The sequence below is a fragment of the Periophthalmus magnuspinnatus genome, chromosome 12 (genome assembly GCF_009829125.3).
Source record: "Periophthalmus magnuspinnatus isolate fPerMag1 chromosome 12, fPerMag1.2.pri, whole genome shotgun sequence".
NCBI classification, from domain to species: domain Eukaryota; kingdom Metazoa; phylum Chordata; class Actinopteri; order Gobiiformes; family Gobiidae; genus Periophthalmus; species Periophthalmus magnuspinnatus.
The window spans coordinates 83605-109089 of NC_047137.1; the positions used below are offsets into that span (position 1 = coordinate 83605).

The following is a 25485-nucleotide window of genomic DNA, read 5'->3' on the forward strand; positions in this document are numbered from 1 at the left end:
GTATTAAAAGTGCGCCGTGTAATTTTTCTGGTGGAGAGTCTACCACTTGCTTGTCTCCATGAAGATCTTTGTGCTTTGACAGGGATGTTCTGCAATAGTTTTTTACACAATTAAATTCATCCATCCATCCATCCATCCATTTTCTTCCGCTCATCCGGGGCCGGGTCGCGGGGGCAGCAGTCTAAGCAGGGACTCCCAGACTTCCCTCACCCCGGACACGTCCTCCAGCTCCTCCGGTGGGACCCCAAGGCGTTCCCAGGCCAGCCAAGAGACATAGTCCCTCCAGCGTGTCCTGGGTCTTCCCCGGGGCCTCCTCCGGGTGGGACATGCCCAGAACACCTCCCTAGGGAGGCGTCCAGGAGGCATCCTGAGCAGATGCCCGAGCCACCTCAGCTGGTTCCTCTCAACGTGTAGGAGCAGCGGCTCTACTCCGAGCTCCTCCCGTGTGACCGAGCTCCTCACCCTATCCCTAAGGGTGCGCCTGGCCACTCTGCGGAGGAAGCCCATTTCAGCCGCTTGTATCCGCGATCTTGTCCTTTCGGTCATTACCCAAAGCTCATGACCATAGGTGAGGGTAGGAACGTAGATTGACCGGTAAATCGAGAGCTTCGCCTTCCGGCTCAGCTCCTTCTTTACCACAACGGACCGATACAGCGACCGCATCACTGCAGACGCTGCACCGATCCGTCTGTCAATCTCACGCTCCATCCTTCCCTCACTCGTGAACAAGACCCCGAGATACTTGAACTCCTCCACTTGGGGCAGAGACTCACCACCCACCCGGAGAGAGCAAACCACCTTTTTCCGGTCGAGAACCATGGCCTCGGATTTGGAGGAGCTGATTCTCATCCCAGCCGCTTCACACTCGGCTGCAAACCGCCCCAGTGCCTGCTGCAGGTCCTGGCTCGAAGAAGCCATCAGGACAACATCATCTGCAAACAGCAGAGATGAAATCCTGTGGTTCCCAAACCAGGCCCCCTCCGGCCCCTGGCTGCGCCTAGAAATTCTGTCCATAAATATAATGAACAGAACCGGTGACAAAGGGCAGCCCTGGCGGAGTCCAACATGCACCAGGAACAGGTCTGACTTACTGCCGGCAATGTGAACACAGCTCCTGCTCCGGTCATACAGGGACCGGACAGCCCTTAGCAAAGAGCCCCGGACCCCATACTCCCAGAGCACCCCCCAAAGGGCACCACGAGGGACACGGTCGAATGCCTTCTCCAGATCCACAAAACACATGTGGACTGGTTGGGCATACTCCCATGAGCCCTCGAGGACCCGATGAAGAGTATAGAGCTGGTCCAGTGTTCCACGACCAGGACGAAAACCACACTGCTCCTCCTGAATCCGAGGTTCGACTATCGGTCCGATTCTCCTCTCCAGTACCCTGGAATAGACCTTACCGGGAAGGCTGAGGAGTGTGATTCCCCTGTAATTGGAACACACCCTCCGGTCCCCCTTCTTATACAGAGGGACCACCACCCCGGTCTGCCATTCCACAGGTACTGTCCCCGACCGCCACGCGATGTTGCAGAGACGTGTCAGCCAAGACAGCCCCACAACATCCAGAGACTTGAGGTACTCAGGACGGATCTCGTCCACCCCCAGAGCCTTGCCACCGAGGAGCTTGCCAACCACCTCAGTGACTTCAGCCAGGGTGATGGACGAGTCCGCCTCTGGGTCCCCAGTTTCTGCTTCCTCCTCGGAAGACGTGACAATGGGATTGAGGAGATCCTCAAAGTATTCCTTCCACCGCCCGACAACATCCCCAGTCGAGGTCAGCAGCTCTCCACCCGCACTGTATACAGTGTTGGTGAAGCACTGCTTCCCCCTCCTGAGGCGTCGGACGGTTTGCCAGAATCTCTTTGAGGCCGTCCGATAGTCCTTCTCCATGGCCTCTCCGAACTCCTCCCAACCCCGAGTTTTTGCCTCTGTGACCGCCCGAGCCGCGGCACGCTTGGCCCGCCGGTACTCATCAGCTGCCTCAGGAGTCCCACGAGCCAACAAGGCTCGATAGAACTCCTTCTTCAGCTTGACGGCATCCCTTACTTCCGGTGTCCACCACCGGGTTCGGGGATTGCCGCCGCGACAAGCACCACAGACCTTACGACCACAGCTACGAGCAGCCGCGTCGACAATAGAGGTGGAGAACATGGCCCACTCGGAGTCCATGTCTCCAACCTCCCCCGGGATCAGGGAGAAGCTCTCCCGGAGGTGGGAGTTGAAGACCCCCCTGACAGAGGGCTCCGCCAGACGTTCCCAGCAGACCCTCACAATGCGCTTGGGCCTGCCAGGTCTGTCCGGCTTCCTCCTCCGCCAGCGGATCCAACTCACCACCAGGTGGTGATCAGTTGACAGCTCAGCCCCTCTCTTCACCCGAGTGTCCAAGACACGTGGTCGGAGGTCAGATGACACGACAACAAAGTCGATCATCGACCTCCGACCTAGAGTGTCCTGGTGCCACGTGCACCGATGGACACCCTTGTGCTCGAACATGGTGTTTGTTATGGACAAGCTGTGACTAGCACAGAAGTCCAATAACAAAACACCGCTCGGGTTCAGATCGGGGAGGCCGTTCCTCCCAATCACGCCCCTCCAAGTGTCACTGTCGTTACCCACATGGGCGTTGAAGTCCCCCAGGAGAACAACGGAGTCCCCGGTTGGTGCACTGTCTAGTACCCCTCCCAGGGACTCCAAGAAGGCCGGGTACTCTGCACTGCTGTTAGGCCCGTAGGCCGACACAACAGTGAGAGACCTGTCCCCGACCCGAAGGCGCAGGGACGCGACCCTCTCGTTCACCGGAGTGAACCCCAACACGCAGTGGCTGAGCTGTGGGGCAATGAGCAAGCCCACACCAGCTCGCCGCCGCTCCCCGCGGGCAACGCCAGAGAAATGGAGAGTCCAACCCCTCTCAAGAAGTTGGGTTCCAGAGCCCAAGCTGTGCGTGGAGGTGAGGCCGACTATATCTAGCCGGTAACGCTCAACCTCCCGCACAAGCTCAGGCTCCTTCCCCCCCAGCGAGGTGACATTCCATGTCCCCAGAGCTAGTCTCCATGTCCGGAGATCCGGTCGTCGAGATTCAATTATGTAAACATTTATTCAATGACAGTGTGTTTATATTGCTGATAAAATCCCTTGATAAACCTGCATTCTTACTGAGTTGGATCGCCTCTCCAGAGTTCTCAAGTCGGAGACGACCATCAGCTCCCTCATCAAGAAAGCCCAGCACAGGATGTTCTACCTGCGGCAGCTGAGGAAATGCAAGCTGCCGGTCCAGATGATGGTGCAGTTTTACACGGCCATCATTGAGTCCATCCTCACCTCCTCCATCACTGTGTGGTTCGCTGGAGCCACTGCCAGGGACAGACAGAGACTGCAACGCATTGTGCGCTCTGTTGAGAAGGTGATTGGCTGCAGCCTTCCATCACTACAGGACCTGTACGTCTCCAGGACTCGGGGGCGAGCAGGCCGTATAGCAGCTGACACTTCGCACCCTGGACATGGACTATTTGAGCCACTTCCCTCTGGCAGGAGGCTACAGTCCATTGAGACCAGAACCTCTCGTCATAAGAACAGTTTCTTCCCCTCTGCCGTTTGTCTCATGAACACTTTGTAATATTTGCCCAAAACTGGACACTTTATAACACCGGTCACTTTAATAAGTCATGTTTGCACTGTTGTTCTGATGCTGCTGTTGTATATATTTTCTACCTTTAAGTATTTTATTTGATTTTTTAAGCATATCTTTTTAACTTTGTGCATGCCCTTATTTGTATTTGTATTTTTTCAGTGTGTTTTATGTTGCACTTTATCACCGAAGTAAGTTCCCAGTTTGTGAACTGTGTTCACAAACGATGGCAATAAAAGGATTCTGATTCTGATTCTGACCTATAACTTGGCCAGTTGGTGCCACCTGCTTATCTCCATGGATAAGATAAAGCCATACTGTGGAACATTTTTGGCAACACAGTAACAACTCCATGAAGACAAGCAGGAGCTGGCCCTCCACCAGAAAAGTTCACCTTTAAACCACTACTACTACTTAAATATATATTTTTTCCTAATTTAATAGTAAAAAACATTGTCTGTCACTGACCAGGGACAGTTTCACGGTTTGGTTTTCTAACTCTCTGTTGGTTAGATCAAGTTTTGTTTAGCTCTGTGAGGCAAATGCGGTTCTGATTTTGGCCAATATAAAAAACAGAATAAATATAATGTTCTGCTATGTACAGTGCATTGTCCTCACCAATGGGTCTCCCTCAGTGTCACTCTGGGACACCTGTTTCGATGAAGCCCCCTCTTTAGATGAACTGTACCCGTCGTAGCCCACGTCCTCAGGCCTGAGCTGCAGCAGAGACTGTCCCTCCTGCTGCAGACAGGGGGAGCTCCAGGGGTATGTGTCGTTCACCCATTTGGACGGGTCCTCCCAGGCTGCCCGCTTTCCATACAACTATACCAGAGGACAGAGGGAAACAGATGTAATTAATGTGTAAACGAGTATTTATGAATTGGTAATTTTTTGTTATTTTTTGTTATTATTTGACCTTAAGCAGAACTTTCAGCAACAAGACTCCCCCTGCAGCTCCCTTATGAGAATACACTACAAGGGAGCAGACTCAAAAGCATTTTTTTTTTCTCCTTTCTTTATACTTGTTTTTGTTGAAATTAGCCAGTATGATTGCATAAAATAAAATTAAAAATAGAGCCAAGGTTTCCCAGGAACGCTCTTCCGGTCTTAACATGCATGGCTGGTTTTCTGTGAGTAGAGATTACAGATTCAAACACCCCGAAAATACATATTTAACCATCACATGGACTTAAAAAAAATGTTTAATGAGGTTGAAATATTTTAGTTCTGCGTTAATTTATAATCAACGCAAAACTGACAAGATGATCAAAAGTTGCCAATCAAATACAAATAAATAAATAATAACCAATGGAAATAAATTGATTATAAATAGTAAGTGATTTAGTCTCCCAACAATCTGAAAGTGGATGGTCTGATCCCAAGTCTGACCATTGCAATTTGCCTTTGCAATAAATTGATAAAGAAAATACAGATGATAAATGATAAAACTGAAACTGACTGATTATCCTAAAAACTATTCTAAATATACTATAATTAGAAACATGAGCTGCAATAAATAAATAAATAAAACAAATGAAAAACTTTAGAAGTTATTTTGTGTCTATGAATCTAAGTTATTTATTAAACTCTCTACTGCTCAAATGTTAAGAAAAAGAACAAAATGTATTGTTCTTTGATAATTGCTATATTGATCAATCAATATAGCAATTATCAGGCCAAGTCAGAGAGGCTGCCACAGTCAACCCCAAGGCAGCAGTGGCAACAGAAGTAGCTTGCCACTCAAATAGGGAAAGTCCTTCCCTCATCTCATTTCGAGTCTTAATGAAAGTATGCAATTAATTGTGTTCTGCCCAAACTCAATTATAAACAAAAAGGAGCAACGGCCTGAATCTGTAAATATAACTAGCGTAGTGTGAGCCGTGCACCTGTCCATCTCTGTTTTCTAATGACAAAGCACAGACTGAATTAATAGGCCTGAGGAGAGCTGTCGTCATGGTGATAATGAGCTCTATGGAACAGATGGTGAGGACAGCACAGGCAACGACTAGGACAAAGTTTCTTCAAGTTATGCTCCATATGTTTAAATCACATCAAAATAATAACTTAGCCTACTTTTAGAAACTCCTTTATCATGCTTTATCAACTTTTTTGGACTCCTTAAAATTGCTCATTCACATTTGAAAACCTAATAATGCATTGGATTTATATAGCACCTTATATAGCATTATTGATTCACTTCACATACAAGGTAATGTCTTCCTTAAGGACACAACAACAGTTTGCATTAGAGTCACTGCTGACCCACTGTGTTATCTGGTATTCCCAGCAGTTTCCCATCCAATGACTAACTAGGCCCAACCCTGCTTAGCTTCAGAGATCTGACGAGGTCAGGGTACAACAAGCTGCTTATGGCTGACATGTATTATCAATAAGGAACAACTAAAAGTTATCAAGACTGGATTTCCATACTATGGAAATGTCAAAACTACCACCAATGGGCATATTTGAGAAGCGAATCAGTTCAAATGAATCTAAAAACTAAAGCTGCTTGTTAAGAGTGGAAAATAATAAGAATGAATTTGGAGAAGGCATATAAACTTTATATACACAAAAGAGTGCTTGTTGGATCATCCCCTAATAATGTCACAAAGAGGAAGCAGAAGTGTTTTGAGCTCAATGTGGAAACCAACCGAAATAAAGAGGCTTTCTCAATCATGCATAACTAAAATAAAGCACAAAAGTAGTTCATTCAACCTAACACTAGCCCTTTAAATGTATTCTAACAATGTTGTACCTGTAGTCCCTCTCTCACGGCTTCGAGCAGGTAGGGCACCAAGGAGTAGTTCCACAGGTCAGTGAACCAGACTCTGGAGCTCTCCACATCCATTGGACAGGATAGGAAGAGACGGGGGCCTGGAGAGACAAACATCATTGAGGTTGTCCAGTCTTATAAATATCTCGGAGTTCATCTTGACAACAAACTGAACTGGTCAGCGCACACAACTGCAGCTTACAAAACAGGACAAAGCAGACTCTTCTTTCTTAGGAAGCTTAAATCCTTTGATGTCTGTAATGAGTCTCTGCATACTTTGTACCATTCTGTTGTAGCCAGTGCTGTGTTTTTTGGAGTGGTGTGCTGGGGAAACAGCATTACTGTACGGGACCGTAACAGGCTTGATAAGCTAATCAGGAAGTGTGTGTCGGTGATGGGTGGGTGGACTCTGTTCGGGAGCTGGTGGAGAAGAGGATGAGGAGTCTGATGCAGACCATCCTCAACAACAGCAGACACCCACTGCACGAGACTGTGTCAGCTCAGAGAAGCAGCCACAGTACCAGGCTTCTCTTGCTGCACTGTAGAACTGAGAGGTTCAGTAGATCAGCCAATCCTGCTGCTATAAGACTGTATAACAACTCTTGTTGATCGGATGCACTTTATTATCTTTGATTTTATACCTGTGTGCAATTTGTGTTGTGTCTCTGTTTTGCTGCTGGACAGGTGAATTTCCCTGGCTGGGGATTAATAAAGTATCTATCTATCTATCTATCTATCTATCTATCTATCTATCTATCTATCTATCTATCTATCTATCTATCTATCTATCTATCTATCTATCTATCTATCTATCTATCTATCTATCTATCTATCTATCTATCTATCTATCTATCTATCTATCTATCTATCTATCTATCTATCTATCTATCTATCTACATGAGACATGGGAACACATTCCATTTGGTTTATTGTGTATTCTGTACTTTGAAAACTTCTGTAAATAATGCTTTCATTGGTTTTAATTTATGTGTTTGTAGCTTTTCTTTATATGTAACAATATTATATGTGCAATATTATAATTCTTCTAAAGGGAAATTGCATGATAAAGAAACAATGTAATAACAGAATAAAAACAAAACAAAAAAGTCAAATTTGCATAATGTTTCATCTCCTTTTTAAAGGCCTGCATCTGATTTTTCCCATATATTTGAGCAAAATAGTTTTACACCAGTACAGATATATTGTATAAGCAGCTCTTGAGGTTAAAAGAGGTACACTGTGTACTCTCTGCATCTAATTATAAAGTGTTTTATCCCCCAAGAATCAGGTAGTGCACTTAACATGCACTTAACTTAACTGTAAACTGTGTAGTGAATAACTAGGATGCTCAGAATGCATACAGGTGAGAAATAACTTTGGACCACTCCAAACGGACAGTAAAAATCTGGTACAGTGCCTTTAGTGTATGATGTAATGTATCTTAAGTGTGAAATGTACAGACCAATAGTGATGTCAGAGGAGCTGTGAGCCTCCAGGAAGCAGTTGAGGTGCTGCCATGTTTTGGGGATCCAGTCAATGATCTTGATGAGGTCGTTGCTGCGCATGTTTTTATTGATCTCCATCTCAATCAGTTTTCTCCGAAGGAAACGTCCCAGAAATCCTTTCACTGGCTCTGTGTGGTTCGTACACAGCACCCATCTGCAGCAGGACAGGGAGGAACCAATATAGGGATTAGCAATGATAAAAAATATCAAACTAATATAACTGTTGTAGCATGTTAACTGTCAAATGTACATTTTTGTCCCTACATTATTCATGGGTTTCAGTTTCCTGTTCTATAGTGCCACTTTTAGGACAGTTGACTGTTCAAAAGAGATTATATTTGATTTGAATTGTTAATTGCTATGGCAACACCATTCCTAACTTTTCATCACTGGCTCTGTCTCTACTTATCGGCTGCTAGGAATGTTCCATAGCAGTAAAACGTCTTCACTCCTCTAACGATTTGTCCAGTTGACTGATTGTCTTTTGCTATGAATCAGACCTGGGTGACTGAGGGATTAGACAGACATCTCCATGGAGACAAGAAGGTGCCGGATTACTCACCAGAAAAGGTACATATTGCCACTTTAAATTACAAATGTCCAAGAGTCTCCATATTAAATAAGATGGAATACTTAGATGCATATAATGACTAAATGTGTTTTGGTTCTCAAGGCCATTAGTAATCAGAAAAAAGGATGAGCACTTCACTTTGGGTTGCCAGATCCTACAATTAATACTAAAGTCTCACTAATGTCTGTATGATGTATTTTCTGTATATGACAGATAATGGCATTCTAGGCTATTTTAAACCAGTGGTAATGCACGAGCTATAACCTTTAACTAAACTCTATGTATTCAAACCAACCTCCACACAACAAACTGCATTGCTACTGTTTATGTGTAAGTAATCCCTTGACAGAATAGATGACAGTAATTGGAAATGTGATATAAACGTGTAATATATTGGTGCCAGGCTCATAATAGGGTTTGTAGCTCACTGCACATTTGCCAAATCCTTGACAATTAAAATATAGCTAGTGATTCTCCAGAGTGAAGATGCCTTAGAATGAATTCATTTTCATTCAACAAGAATAATTACATGGCAGCAGTAATTAGAGCCTTTATGTGATTGTGTAGTGTTTATGATCTGAGCAAAGAAGGGGGAAGAGAAAAGGGAGGTACTTGTATAGCAGGAAGTACAAGAATAATAGAGCTACAATGAAGTGTATATGATAGGTCAGATTACTCATTTCAGTAAAACATAGTAAACATCATTAGATTTAGGATTTTACTAGAACTCTTGCCTAGTTTATAATTTTGCTTGTTGGACACCGGTAGCAGATATGACATACAAAGAGGTAATTTCATAACTGTTACAGCAACCATAATGTTTACACTGGCTAAAACTTAAAACTAAATAATTACGATTAGATTAATAAAAATAAATGACAAAACCTTTATTTTATTTTATTAAATGTTTAAACTGTAAGAAATGCCTTCTTTGTGAGAAAACTGTCTTGTTTTGGATGGCATTTTCTGTGTTGATGACACAGAGGGATTCTGTTTAGAATTCAGTACTACTTCCTGCATTTTTTTCTTCTTTTCTTTTCAACTTTTTTCTTACAAACTGCTACTTCACCAATGTAAAACTATGATAAATATTTACCACAGGTACTATCCCACCAAACCAAGTCAGAATAAGAGCAATATGAAAACCTGTGATATTCAGAAACTAATCTTGATTTGTTAATGGTAATTGTTACTGTTAAGTTATGTTTTCTTATGCACCCATGTGGAAAGTTTGGGAGGTGTGGGACTGTGTTTGGTGCAGGCAGTCAGTTTACACGAGAGCATCTGATATATTTGTGGTATATTTACTTGCTCACTAATATGCTAACGGTATGTGAGTAAAAGTTAATACAAAAAACAATGTCTTTTTATTGGATCAACATTGGTAGCACAGGATGGCTGCTGCTGGTAATTACAATATTCCTCCGCGATTTGATGAGAAGATGTCTTATGTAACTTGGAAAAATGAAATCTGGAGATTAGTGACCGATCTGGACAAAAAGAAGCAAGCACTAGCAGTTACCATATCACTAAAAGGACGGGTAAGGGAAAGGGCGCTGGAGATTCCCGCTGATGGTTTGAATGCTGACACTGGCATTCTTGGAAAAACTATTAATACTACAACACTATTACGGATACCTGGTTTAACCAAGACAGATATACAATTTTGTCTAGATGATTATGAACTAAGATATATGAACCGAGAAAGTAAAATGGGAGGTAGGCTTGCCTTATTCATCCATAAATCTGTATCATTAAGCATGTTAAGATATAAGATAACACTGGGTTACAAAAAAACATTTTTGAAAGTTGTCTGTGTTTTTTCAACTGAATTTTGCACCGCTGAATCCAAAAATGATATCCATTTTTCTCAGTCAGGTCAGGTTTTTATGCTAATTTGATTTTGACTGAACACCTCCCTAGGGAGACTAAATTGATTACAATTTTGTGACATTATCAGTTGATTTTCTTTAATATTTCTCATCCAAAAAATGTTTTAGGAGATAAAAAATAGTTTTCTAACAGAATGTATTAATTAAATGTTACGTTATGTTAATTGATAAAGGTAAGTACATGTAAATTGGAACGTTACGTTATCATTGTGCAAAATTCAGGACATGAACTTCTGTTTCTATGAACCCCTTGAATGCTCAGCAGCAGGGATGTCTCTTTTCAGAGTTCAACAGTAATCAGCCATCATGACTGCATCCCAGCATCCCTGATACCTGGTCTCCATCTCTTTTATGTCCTGATGGAATCTCTCCACCTGCTCATCACTCAGTGATCCCAGATTCTCAGGAAACCTGAACATTTAGCTCCTTTTGGGAAAAAAGATGTGGAGCATCATCATTAAAACCACACTGGAGGAATCTTTGTCACTGATGTCAGGAAATTCTACAAAGACAGGTACTGGAATTTCATCACAGTGAGCTACAGGACGATGTGCTGATTCACGGTCAGGATACTTGAGGCTGCTTCGGTTCTTTCTGTTGATCCCAGTCACATCAATAGCCCAGAAGTAGCTATTGATGTCGGCTCCCTCCAAACCATGGGAAGTCCAAACTTCAGACAACTCTTCTTGCCTGTAGTCCACTGACGCAGATACTCGGTGCATGACTTGCATACCATGTGTGGCGCCCAAGCTTCATCTTGGTCACCAAGTTTAATACCAAAATAAGCATGGTAAGCACGCTTTATGAAACTTGTGACTTGATTCCTGTTAGGAACATTGGTGTATTCACCGCAGATGTAGCAGAATATGCCAGGCTTATTTTTGCAAGATCTTCTAGTCGAAGCCATTTCATTCACTTGTAATATAAAAAAAACAAAACAATTAGTCATAAGTTGGCACATGCAAAATCTTCAGAATTTGTTTGTAGCGAGAAATATAACAGAATTTTGCATCATATGACATGAAAATACGTCAAAAAACAAATATGTAGCTTAGTTCAGAAAGTTGACCTGATTGAGCAAAACCAATGTGATTTTTGGATTCAGCACATCAAAATTATCCTAAATCAGCTAAAAAATCTTAGACAATAAATTTAGTGTTGACCAGTGCAAGATATGCCTTTATTAGTCCCACAGTGGGGAAATTCCAATATTGCACCGCACAGTTAAAGAACTGAAGGAAAATGGTACATGCAATAAAACAAGATAATAGATAAATAGCTTAAAATAATTTAAAAAAATAGACTTAAAAATAAACTAAAAATAGACTCTAATATAACATCTTCGTAAAGTGACTTGAGCAGGGGTGTTCATTATGTCGATCGCGATCTACCAGTCGATCGCGAAGGCATTTTGGGTAGATCACATCCCGTCATCCATTCAGTCACATGACTAATATACAGGACAACCAGTCAGATTACACCTGACCCTAGGTCACATCATGGGCGCTGCACATGCATAAACAAGGGTGAGTTAGCTTAACCCTATAGCGTCGGATCCTATCGTCGCTGACAGAGCGCAGTTGAAGACTTTCCAGCAGCGTAACTCCGCAACTAGTCGTGCTCTCATGTAAATTCAAACGGCGTCTCAAAGCGGAGGCAAAACTTATCTAAATATTTTACCATCATTACGGTAATCTGCCTCTGTTGTCCCTCGAAGGTGACGAATGAGAGTGCGGGTGCTGCGGGGATTTTCCCAGTCATTTATTCGATGCATAAAAGAAAAAAAATACGGATGGATGTGTAAAATAGAAGTAGTTGTGTGAAAAATGCAGTAAATTCTGATACTTCGTTTAACATGATTTTTATGGCTATAAAAAAAAGACAAAACCGTAATCAACATGATTAGCTCTGTTATCGCTTTCAAACGAAAAATGCAATTTTACTCCTGGCTGGCTGTCAGAAGCTACTGCCCGAACTATGCATCCCTCACTGATTCCATTCAGTGCAAGTCATCAGAGCAGTAATCATCATTCAAGTAATTATGAACATTTAAGAAGTTCAATTGTGTTGTGTAGTATTATCTCATGACGTTGTGCAAGGTACATCAAAATGCCCTGTACATGTAAGAATTCATAGTTTTTTTAGTTAGTTAGTTTATTCAGACACACACAGAAAATAAATTCATAATACATTTACAAATAAATATATGTTTAACATTTTTGTATTACGTGGTAGATCTTTCAGACACGATCATTTTAAAAGTAGCTCACATACTGAAAAAGTCTGAGCACCCCTGGACTTGAGTATTGCACATAGGTATGGTTGAATGACACATGTTCAGTGTTAACAGTGTTCATTGTACAGTCCGACAGCAGCAGGAAGGAAAGATCTGCGAAACCTCTCCTTCACACAGCGAGAGTGAATCAGTCTGTCACTGAAGCTTCTCTCCAGGGCAGACAGAGTGTCCTGCAGGGGTGAGACTCATGGCCCAGCATAGAAATGACCTTAGCCAGGACCCTCCTGTCCCCCATCTCCTGCACTGAGGACGGAGCTGGACTTTTTGATTACCTTGTCCAGTTTCTTCCTCTCCCTCTCTGTGATGCTGCTGTTCCAGCAGACCACACCGTACAGGATGGCTGATGCCACCACAGAGTCATAGAAGGTCTTCAGGAATGGCCCTCTCACTCCAAAAGACCTGAGTCTCCTCAGAAGATAAAGCCTGCTCTGGCCCTTCCTGTACAGTATGTCTGTGTTGTGAGTCCAGTCCAGTTTGTTGTTCAGATGAACACCCAGGTACTTGTATGAGTCCACTCTCTCAATGTCCCTTCCCTGGATATTCACTGAGGGGGCAGTAGAGTGGCGTCTGCGGAACTCCACCACCATCTCCTTGGTCTTCCCTGCATTGATGATGAGGTGGTTCTGCTGACACCAGTCCACAAAGTCCTGTGTTAATCCTCTGTACTCCACATAGTCATCATCCTTGATGAGGCCAATGATGGCAGAGTCATCAGAGAACTTCTGCAGGATGCAGCTGTCCATGTTGTGTCTGAAGTCTACAGTGTAAAGGGTGAAAAGAAAGTAGAAAAGAAGAATCCTCAAGTGCTGCCAGGGTTCTCCAGGTGAGACAGTGAGTGGTGCAGCAGATGATGGCATCCTCCACTCCGATGCCAGGCCGGTACGCAAACTGCAGTGGGTCCATCGCTGAGCTCACGGTGGAGCGGAGGTGGCCAAGGACCAGTCTCTCCAGTGTCTTCATCAGGTGAGATGTTAGAGCCACCGGCCTGAAGCTGCTGAGCTCCTTGGCCAGTGGTGTCTTGGGCACCGGTACCATGCAGGAGGTCTCCCAAAGATGTGGTACCACCCTCAGCTTTAGGCTCATGTTGAAGACATGCTCCATAACTCCGCACAGTTCATCTGCACATTAGCTGATGCCGTCTGGTCCTGCTGCCTTCCTGGGTCTGATCTTCTTGAGCTCCAGTCTCACCTGGGCTGTAGAAAATGACAGTGGCAGCCAGTGAGTCCATGCTGAAGAGCAGAGGCAGAGGTGTGAAGAGGTGCAGGAGTTCCCCATTGTCCAGCCGGGGAGGGGAGAACAGGCAGCTGGGTGGGGGGAGTGGTGGGTGAGTGATCAAATCTCAGGAAGTGAGAATTGAGGTCATTCACCCACAGCAGGTCCCCCTCCGTCTGGGCAGGTGGTGCTTTGAAGCCTGAGATAGTCTTTAGACTTCTCCACACCTCCTGGATGTTCTTCTCCTGTAGCTGTCGCTCCATCCTTCTCTTATGGCTGGCTTGGTTTGTCCTGATTTTCCTCCTCAGCTTCTTTTGTACAGCCTTCAGCTCCTCCTTGGTTCGTGACCTAAAAGCTCTATTCTTCTCCTTCAGCAGAGCTTTTATGTCAGGGTTAATCCACGGCTTGTTGTTCGGAAAACACCGCACCGTCTGGGAGGGGATGATGTTTTCAAAAGAGAAGTTTATGTAGTCATTGATATGTTAACTTATCTCTCACTCTCAATAGATGAAACAATGGAATGTTTAACTGTCGATATTCATAAAGTAAAGAAGAAAAATATTGTTGTAAGTTGTGTGTATCGTTTACCTGGCCCAAACATCAAAACGTTTGCTGAATCCATCCATCCATCCATTTTCTTCCGCTTATCCGGAGCCGGGTCGCGGGGGCAGCAGTCTAAGCAGGGACTCCCAGACTTCCCTCACCCCGGACACGTCCTCCAGCTCCTCCGGTGGGACCCCAAGGCGTTCCCAGGCCAGCCGAGAGACATAGTCCCTCCAGCGTGTCCTGGGTCTTCCCCGGGGCCTCCTCCCGGTGGGACATGCCCAGAACACCTCCCTAGGGAGGCGTCCAGGAGGCATCCTGAGCAGATGCCCGAGCCACCTCAACTGGTTCCTCTCAACGTGTAGAAGCAGCGGCTCTACTCCGAGCTCCTCCCGTGTGACCGAGCTCCTCACCCTATCCCTAAGGGTGCGCCCGGCCACTCTGCGGAGGAAACCCATTTCAGCCGCTTGTATCCGCGATCTTGTCCTTTCGGTCATTACCCAGAGCTCATGACCATAGGTGAGGGTAGGAACGTAGATTGACCGGTAAATAGAGAGCTTCGCCTTCCGGCTCAGCTCCTTCTTTACCACAACGGACCGATACAGCGACCGCATCACTGCAGACGCTGCACCGATCCGCCTGTCAATCTCCCGCTCCATCCTTCCCTCACTCGTGAACAAGACCCCGAGATACTTGAACTCCTCCACTTGGGGCAGAGACTCACCACCCACCCGGAGAGAGCAAACCACCTTTTTCCGGTCGAGAACCATGGCCTCGGATTTGGAGGAGCTGATTCTCATCCCAGCCGCTTCACACTCGGCTGCAAACCGCCCCAGTGCCTGCTGCAGGTCCTGGCTCGAAGAAGCCATCAGGACAACATCATCCGCAAACAGCAGAGATGAAATCCTGTGGTTCCCAAACCAGGCCCCCTCCGGCCCCTGGCTGCGCCTAGAAATTCTGTCCATAAATATAATGAACAGAACCGGTGACAAAGGGCAGCCCTGGCGGAGTCCAACATGCACCGGGAACAGGTCTGACTTACTGCCGGCAATGCAAACACAGCTCCTGCCCCATACTCCCAGAGCACCCCCCAAAGGACACCACGAGGGACACGGTCGAATGCCTTCTCCAGATCCACAAAACACATGTGGACTGGTTGGGCATACTCCCATGAGCCCTCGAGAACCCGATGAAGAGTATAGAGCTGGTCCAGTGTTCCACGACCAGGACGAAAACCACACTGCTCCTCCTGAATCCGAGGTTCGACTATCGGTCGGATTCTCCTCTCCAGTACCCTGGAATAGACCTTACCGGGAAGGCTGAGGAGTGTGATTTCCCTGTAATTGGAACACACCCTCCGGTCCCCCTTCTTATACAGAGGGACCACCACCCCGGTCTGCCATTCCACAGGTACTGTCCCCGACCGCCACGCGATGTTGCAGAGACGTGTCAGCCAAGACAGCCCCACAACATCCAGAGACTTGAGGTACTCAGGACGGATCTCGTCCATCCCCGGAGCCTTGCCACCGAGGAGCTTGCCAACCACCTCAGTGACTTCAGCCAGGGTGATGGACGAGTCCGCATCTGGGTCCCCAGTTTCTGCTTCCTCCTCGGAAGACGTGACAGTGGGATTGAGGAGATCCTCAAAGTATTCCTTCCACCGCCCGACAACATCCCCAGTCGAGGTCAGCAGCTCTCCACCCGCACTGTATACAGTGTTGGTGAAGCACTGCTTCCCCCTCCTGAGGCGTCAGACGGTTTGCCAGAATCTCTTTGAGGCCGTCCGATAGTCCTTCTCCATGGCCTCTCCGAACTCCTCCCAACCCCGAGTTTTTGCCTCTGTGACTGCCCGAGCCGCGGCACGCTTGGCCCGTCGGTACTCATCAGCTGCCTCAGGAGTCCCACGAGCCAACAAGGCTCGATAGGACTCCTTCTTCAGCTTGACGGCATCCCTTACTTCCGGTGTTACTTCGGGGATTGCCGCCGCGACAAGCACCACAGACCTTACGACCACATCTACGAGCAGCCGCATCGACAATAGAGATGGAGAACATGGCCCACTCGGAGTCCATGTCTCCAACCTCCCCCGGAATCAGGGAGAAGCTCTCCCGGAGGTGGGAGTTGAAGACCCCCCTGACAGAGGGCTCCGCCAGACATTCCCAGCAGACCCTCACAATGCGCTTGGGTCTGCCAGGTCTGTCCGGCTTCCTCCTCCGCCAGCGGATCCAACTCACCACCAAGTGGTGATCAGTTGACAGCTCAGCCCCTCTTTTCACCCGAGTGTCCAAGACACGCAATCGGAGGTCAGATGACACGACAACAAAGTCGATCATCGACCTCTGACCTAGAGTGTCCTGGTGCCATGTGCACCGATGGACACCCTTGTGCTCGAACATGGTGTTTGTTATGGACAAGCTGTGACTAGCACAGAAGTCCAATAACAAAACACCGCTCGGGTTCAGATCGGGGAGGCCGTTCCTCCCAATCACGCCCCTCCAAGTGTCACTGTCGTTACCCACATGGGCGTTGAAGTCCCCCAGGAGAACAACGGAGGAATGGATTGAGAAATTGTTTTCTACTGTTAATCATAAGCTATTATTTATCTGTGGTCAACCTTCTGAATCCAACTAGTCAAAAAGCAATACATGATTTTTCTGATACAATGTATAGCAGGGGTGCTCAGACTTTTTCAGTATGTGAGCTACTTTTAAAATGATCGTGTCTGAAAGATCTACCACCTAATACAAAAATGTTAAACATATATTTATTTGTAAATGTATTATGAATGAAAATCCAATATTCCCCGCAGCCCCCCGAGCTCTCATTCGTCACATTCGAGGGACAACAGAGGCAGATTACTGTAATGATGGTAAAATATTTTGATAGCCCCATGTCTCCGCTTTTAGACGCCGTTTGAATTTACATGAGAGCACGACTGGTTACGCGACGGTTACCGACGAGTTACGCTGCTGGAAAGTCCGCAATCGCGCTCTATCGGCGACAATAGGATCTGACGCTATAGGGTTAAGCTAACTCGCGCTTGTTTATGTGTGTGCAGCGCCCATGATGTGACCTAGAGTCAGGTGTAATCTGACTGGTTGTCCTATATATTAGTCATATGACTGGATGGATGATCTACCCAAATTGCCTTTGCAATCGACTGATAGATCGCGATCGACGTAATGAACACCCCTGATGTACAGTTTATCCCTCTATCTGACAATAACCAAACCCAGCAGAATAACGTCACACAATGCAAAATAACTTACAACATCTTTACTAATATTATGGGAAACCAAACAACTAATGGCTTGTTAAGATGTGACATCACTTATCACTTACCTGTCTTTACTCTCTACGACTGTGAATTAAAAAAAATTAAAGAGGACAACAAGGTGACTTATTAGGAGACCATTAATGCTTTTGACAATAGTTTAAAAGAACAGGACTGGATGTCAGTCTTTACAGAAACAAATGTAGATCGAGTGTATGACAACTTCTTGAACATATTTCTATCGTTGTATAATAAACACTGTCCAGTAAAAAGAAAATCGCAAAAACAAAAAATCATCAAAAGCCCTTGGCTTATCAAAGGAATATTAAATGCTTGTTAAAAAAAAAAAAAAAAATCTTTATAAATTGTTTATCAAACTAAAAACTAAAGATCCTGAGCAATATAATATAATTAGAACTTGCAATCAGTTATATTATAAAAGAATACTATATGAAAATAAAAACAATATAAAGAGAACCTGGCACATACTACATAGTGTAACTAAACAGGGATCAACAACAGCTATGTATTCCAGTTACTTTGATGATGTAAATGGGGTTAATAACAACTTGAAGAATATAGTTTTAATACGGTTTTAATTTATTTATTTTTTTTGTAAATATTGGTCCAGAATTGTCAGCTGAAATCCCAGATCAAGCTAAAATCCAGCATAGAGAAACAATAATGAGGGATCCTTATTCCTTTTTTCTCTCAGCAACCAACAAACATGCAGTCAAATATGTTGCTCAAAAATGTGAAAAAATTAATTCTCCACAGATTGTCATGATATCGACATGTCATTGGTCAAAAAAGTCACAGATAACATTGTAAAACCTCTAACCCATATATGTAATTTATCTCTTCAGTCTGGCTGTTTCCCAAACAAAATGAAAATTGCAAAAGTGATACCACAATTCAAAAATGAAAAAACAAAACACTGATTCACAAATTATACGCCAATTTCACTGTTGCCTCAGTTCTCCAAAAAAAAATAAAATAAATCATATCTTGGCTAGAAAAGTTTCTTGACAAAAAATAATAAATGACAGTCAATATGGCTTCAGAGCAAAAAGAACCACTTCCATGGCAATAATTGAAGCAGTAGAAGAAATCACCATTGCACTGGACCAAAAGAAGCATGCTGTTGGTATCTTTATTGTTTTGAAAATTTTTTTTGACACAATTAATGATTCAATCCTGCTAAATAACATTGAAAGATAAGATAAAATATGCCTTTATTAGTCCCACAGTGGGGAAATTCCAGTATAAGATATGATATCAGAGGAGTAGCTGGGGACTGGCTAAGAAATTATTTAACAGTACGAGTCCAGTATGTTAAAATGCAAGAATACTCATCTGAATACCTTGTGGTGTTCCCCAAGGGTCAGTGTTGGGACCCAAACTTTTCAAGCTTTATATAAATCATATATATTTATGCTTCAAAAAAATAGCTTTTTTCTTTGCAGAATTGCCACACTCACATTTTATGGCTTAGCAAAATTCAAGAGAGTAGCCTATAATCCCACATGAATCTAGTTCAGTTTTTTGAATGAAAGTCCACGGCGGTGATTTTTGAGGTGGCACTATTGAGTCATTTGGACACATACATTTTTTTTTTTTGAACATCAAAATAATACATTTTTTGCAAAACTTGAATTTTGGGTCCAATAAAAATGTCTTCAATCCGGCCGCAAAAATAGTAAATAATAATAAAGGAATTTTTTTTTTTTTTTGCCATTTTTGGGGCTCCGAACGCAGTTTTAATGAGCCTAATAATGGCTCAATAATATTTTTTTTTCCACCCATAATTTTTTTCCTAAACCATAGAAGCTACAGTCACGTGACTTTCTCACATTGTGCCCCATCACAAATAAGGCCCCTGTGAAATTTTTCACAAATCACCTGTCTTCTATAAATTTTTGAAAATTAAATTTGAAGAGGATGCCAGAGAGTAATTTTGTGAGATAAAGCCATGATCTGCATATAATTGCGTTCAGCTCACAAATATGCATAAATGCGCTATTAGCATTTTCTCAACATAAAATGCGTACAAGAGAAATGTTTTTTTGAAAGTTTCCAAAAATTGCAATTTTGTTGAAAATTCACCATGACCACACCCAAATTCAAGGTCAAAATGTATTTGATAATCTTTAATTGCACATGAGTCTAGTGAGTTTTGACCAAATTTGAATGTTTTGTGATGAAAGCTGTCCGAGGAGATGTCCAAAATGCGAGTGTGTGTGCTTTTGTCATTTCAGGGTTTGATCCAATATGGCCGACTTCCTGTGCTTTTTAGGGCAGGGCCATAATAATAAATAATAATAAAATAATAATTTTTGTCATGTCCTGACATGTTTAAATTTTTTGATGCGAGTTTCAGATTTTTACATTGACTTTTTTCCGGGTTGGGCTCCCATTGGCCCAATGAAAAGTTTGAGGTGGCGCTACCGAGTCATTTTTCATTATTTTTTTCTCAGGGTCTTTGGTGACAATTAGATTAATATTTGATTCCACTCACTGCCATGTCGGGACGTGTTGACTATGTGATTTTTGCTTTTTTTCGGGCTTCGTACGCGGTTTTAATGAGTCCCTCGCCGGAATGTTGTCCCACGCTCGGGCCTAATATTGTGAGCTGTTTACCTGAAGTTGTGATGTAGTTCGAGGTTTGGTGATGAAGACACACCCTGGTTCATGGTTCCAATCACGTATGGACTATAGAGAGAAAAAATACTTTTGGTTTACAAAAAGTAGTTCTACTTTTTGCAATATGAAGTAGTGTTTATGGTGTAGTAGAAGTGCTTATTTATGTAGCAGTAATAAGTTAAGTAGCAGTAGTAGTTTTTGTTGGCATTTAGTAGGGGTAGTAGTAATAGTAATAGCAGTAGCAGTAGTAGTAATGGTAGTAATAGTAGTAGCAATATAGTAGCACGAGTGGTAGTGGTAGTAGAGTAGCAGTAGTTGTAGTAGTGATGTTATTAGTAGTAGATATAGTAGTGGTTTTGGTCATAATAGTTGTAGTATTAGTAGGAGTAAGTTCAATTTGAGTAGTAGATTAGTTACTGTACTAATTATTATTAAGGAAGTGAGCAAAAGTGCATTAAAACAGCAATTAAAAAACAATGGAAAGCAAGTGTATGAAGGGCAAAAATAAAATAGTGCAAGCTACAGACTGACCATTTGTGGTACTTGCAGTTGAGGAACCCATTGAAGATGTCACTGAGAGAGCCGACGTGGTGCAGGTTATCCAGGATGACCACCAGAGGGAGGTGTGGTGCCATTTCCTCAGAGTTACATTGCTCTGCCAGACTGGACAGGTACTGACGCAGCTCCTGGAGAAAGAGTGTGAAGAAGGTTACATTTAGATTCAAAGACAAATGTACCATAGTACTTTTACAATGCAACTACTTATGAATTACATATTGGTGGTTTTCAGATTGTAGAATATGATGACATCATTCTCCAATTATTATTTTCTATATATCTTTTAGGTGATTCGGCAGTGTTACATAGCCATTTTGGCATTTATGAAAACTAAAAAAATGCAGCTTCCTAGCTTGATGTGCAGCTATCCATAGCATGAGGTACTTTGTTGTAATAACATTTATGGCGAAGTACCATAAAGGGTCAGGTGGGAATTAGCTCTCACTGGGTACCACAATTTTCCAACCTGGAAGTCAGTGGACTTGTTTCTTTTATTAAGTAATTTTAGATAAATGTTGCAATTTAAAATGTCCAAACATAACATAACATAACATAACATAATGATCCACAGGTGTCATAGATTATACTTATATAGTAGACAAGCACAATATGTCTTCTTTAAAACTTGGGTATTGCTCATATTCTCCTTTTTGCTTGTGTGTGCAATGTGTCACAAACAAAACATAATAAATAAATAAAAGTAGCTGAATCTAAACCTTGTGACATTTCTGCTTTTGATCTTTTTTCTTCTTTTTTTTCAAATCTTCAAATCTGATAAAACAAAAGAGCACCTTTGATCTTGATCACAGAAAATTAGAGCACCACAATCACAATCAACACTCAACACTGTTTCAACACACACCACTTTTAGAATTCATAATGAACAAACACTTTTGTTACATTAGTCGACTAAAAAGGGGGGATGGTAAAAGCTCTATAATATAAAACTATTACGTATCTCTAAGTATCTGAGCCAAACTGAATTCACAAGACTATACCGACAGGGGGAGTTCATGCAAAAAATAACTATTTATGCAGAAAAAAGTACTAGGAAACAATGTATTTATATAAAGACTAAGATAAAGATATAAAGATACAAAGATTAAACTTATAAACTTGTAAAAGTCAAAAGAGTTAATCTGACTTTTTACATATAAATACCAACAAAAATACCAAAACTTTAATTAACTCAATCACTTCTCCTTACTGCTGCTGTCCCATAGAAATCCTTATAATCTAAATAAAATAATTAGTTGACTAATAGAAATTTTGGTAGACTCATCATTGACTGATTAATCGACGTAACGACTAATAGGATTACAGCCCTAATTAGTTCATTATGAATTAAGTCTTCTTCATGCTTTATAAAGGCTCATTAAGATGTAGTTATAAGGTAATACCTAATATCTATCTGTTTAATTAATTATTTACTGTATTTAATTTGGACTGGTCTTTAAAATAATGCATGTTTAGAAATCATACACCGTTTTCTATCAGCCACGCTATCTTTGCTTGGATTTGGGGTTAGCAGCAGGAATGAACCATTGAATAAAGCATAACAATATAAGCACACTGTAATGTATGAAAGTTGTAATGCAGTTTGATGGTAGAAATGCTAAGAACACCTGTTTACTTGTCATTCTCCTATTTTTATACCTTAAAGAAGGGGTATTATGCAAAAGTTGACTTTTTGGAGCTTTCTACTTTGTTTTAACGCCATTATGTTATCAAAAACATGAATTAAGTGATTTTAGATGTCATCCATACATGTCTGAGTAATTTTGCGTTCTAGCGCTATTCAAACTCTCCTTATGGTTAACAGTACAAGACCTCACACAGCCCTTTTTTATAAATATATAAAAACAAGATACAAAACAGTACACAGGCTGAGTGTGTTGTGATGGCACTCTGAAGGGAGAGTGACTTAGTGTGGTGAGGAAGGGAAGGTAGGGGACTCAGAACATCAAAAACAAAACTTTTTCAAAACGACAAAAGGTGACATGGTGATCTAAATGTTATGTGTTAGCAGTTATTACTCCATAGAAGTAAAAAAAAAAAAACCTTAATAAAAAAACTACAAAAAAAAAAAAGTAAATCCCTCAGTGTAGCGCCTTACTTTGCTAGAGTTCTGGTCGACGTTGAACCGTGCCACGTTTCGTTCATTGGGCTCGTGTCCCAGCTGACAGATCACATACTCGGATAACTTTGCAGCAAGAAAAGATTTCCCAGTGCCACTGGGTCCAGACAGGATGATTCGTCTGTGCTCCATCAGGAGGTTTAGGTACCGCTGGAGAATTGGCTTTGGGATCAGAGTGTCAAAAACCAGGCTGTCCAAACTGTTCTCCCGTACTCCTATGAGATAGATCAGAGCAGATGATATGGCACAAAACAAAGCACTTGTTGAAGAGTCCATATGCAAACATAAAAGCAACAAATAAACAAAAAAATGAAAAGTTAAAATACAATCATTACATTTATGAGAAAAAAAAAAAGATTGGGGCACTGCAATTTTATTTTTTTGTATTTTATTCTGCAGTAGTTTGTTTTATAATAATGTAAACCACTGACAGAAAAAAAATGAATAACAGTTTAACAAAGTTGTACCTGGGTAGATAACTGAATCTGAACATCTCCAAAACGGCAGTTAACATGGATATTTTTAAGGTCTTTGTATTGGTATGACTATCAAACCTAATCAGTAGTGTTATGTGTAGATCTTCAAATTATGTATGCATCGGACTTATATAGCGCTTTTTTGGACACTTTAGCCACAGCTGCCCTGGAGTAGACTGACAGAAGCAAGACTTCCAATCTATGCCACTCCAACCACCACAAATTGCAATCAACCACTCTTTATACTTGGAGAGGGGAGGTGAAGAGTTGGTTAATCTGCGTGTCTGTTATTGACCGATTTCTATGTTTAATTTTGTGAGCTGTAAAAATCAGTTGAACAGTGTAATTTTTAAAGTGCTCTATAAATGAAGTTGGATTTGATTTGTACCTTTGAGGTTGACCTGGATGACATTGCTGTCTCCCACCAGGTAGCCACAGGGCAGCAGCTCTGGCACCTCTGAGGAGTGAGAGCGAACCACGTCCCCCATCCGATAGCACACGATACTGTCTGAGCTCAGGCCCAGACTGCTGCTGGGGTCCACTCTGAACAAGTACTCCTGAACACACAGAGGGGAAACGGACAAAATGTTAAATATTGATTTTGAACACTTTAGTTTGGGTGGGTTTCCTCTGGGCACTCCAATTTTCCTCATTAACCCAAAACATGCACCATAGGTCAAATCGTCTTGCTAAGTCCTGACCAAGACTAACATAAGATCTGAAGATGGGTCCCTGAGCACTGTATAGCAGTAACTCACTGCTTTTGACAGGTTGCCCCAGCGACACTGGTTCATTCTTCAACCAGTGCTGCTAGGGCAACCTGTCAGGAGCAGTGAGCTACTGCTGCATCTGTTGCACCTCATTATAGTCTCTGCAGCAAGTGACTGAACCCATCTATAACAAATCATAAAACTCAGTTCGTTTGTGCCTCTGTCTACTTCAGAAACTCATACCAGAGTATTTTACAGTATCAGAAATTCACTCCACAGTATTTTACAATTCAATTCAATTCAATTCATTTTATTTTTGTAATGCCCAAAATCACAACAACAGTTGTCTCAAAGGGCGTTCATGTTTTGGTTGATGAGGGGAACCGGAGTACCCGGAGGAAACCCATCCAGACACGGGGAGAAACATGCCAAACATTTCTGAGTTGAAAATGTTCACCTCTAGGGTTAAGAAATGGCTGAAAATGAGTCAAAACTGTACCCACTTGTAAATAGGCAGTATGACAGAGAGAGAGAGAACGTGTGAGTGTTGAATGTATTTTTGTGCACTGATGTATCTATTTTATGGGGCAGGTGTTTTAATATATTTTGCATATTGGTGAATTGTGGAGAAGCTCAACCAGGGACGGGAGTTGAGAATTAGCTTTTGCTACAAACTCTATATGCATCACATCAGCTGCAATGTTCATGTTGTAACTATGTCAGATTGCATTGTCCCTGTCAAATAAATATATAAATAAATAAAAATAAATAAACTCCACACAGAAAGGCCTGGGTGATTCGGGGATCGAACCAAACCTTCTTGCTGTGAGGCATGAGTGTTGCCACTCAGCCACCGTGCTGTCTACAACATCAAAGCACATGGTTTAACTCCTTTATCTCAGTTTAAGACCAGACTTAAAAACCCACCTCTTCTCCCTGGCATTTAGTTCTTGCTAGGCAGTATATCTTGGTATTTTATTGTTTTATTGTTCGGTGTTGTATCTGTTTATGTTGACTTTGTGTGAAGCACTTTGGGCAGCTTAAGTTGTATTTTAAATGTGCTATATAAATAAAATTGAATTTGATAAAAAAAAAAAAAAAAAAAAAAAAAAAGTTTTATCTTTTACTGCAAATATTTTATTGTGGCATTTTATGACTGATATGTGAGTGTCTATGAGCATATTCTGCATGGCCAGGTGGTCACTGTAAATAAGAAGGCGTTCTCAATTGACCTGATAAAATATTGGGATGAAGTATACCTTAC

General features: G+C 42.6%; 1 protein-coding gene across 5 annotated transcripts in view; it reads right to left on the bottom strand.

The window, feature by feature from the left end:
• Positions 1 to 25485, bottom strand: part of nav3 (neuron navigator 3) — a 460146-nt gene that overhangs the window by 3224 nt on the left and 431437 nt on the right. For all 5 annotated transcript variants that reach the window (XM_055225660.1, XM_055225659.1, XM_055225658.1 and 2 more), the window contains 7 exons: positions 23900 to 24068; positions 23015 to 23250; positions 20872 to 21026; positions 20338 to 20409; positions 7867 to 8063; positions 6387 to 6505; positions 4250 to 4453 (listed from right to left, as the gene is read on the bottom strand). In XM_055225660.1, the coding sequence (XP_055081635.1) occupies positions 4250 to 4453; positions 6387 to 6505; positions 7867 to 8063; positions 20338 to 20409; positions 20872 to 21026; positions 23015 to 23250; positions 23900 to 24068 (1152 nt within the window). The remainder of the gene's footprint in view (positions 1 to 4249; positions 4454 to 6386; positions 6506 to 7866; positions 8064 to 20337; positions 20410 to 20871; positions 21027 to 23014; positions 23251 to 23899; positions 24069 to 25485) is intronic.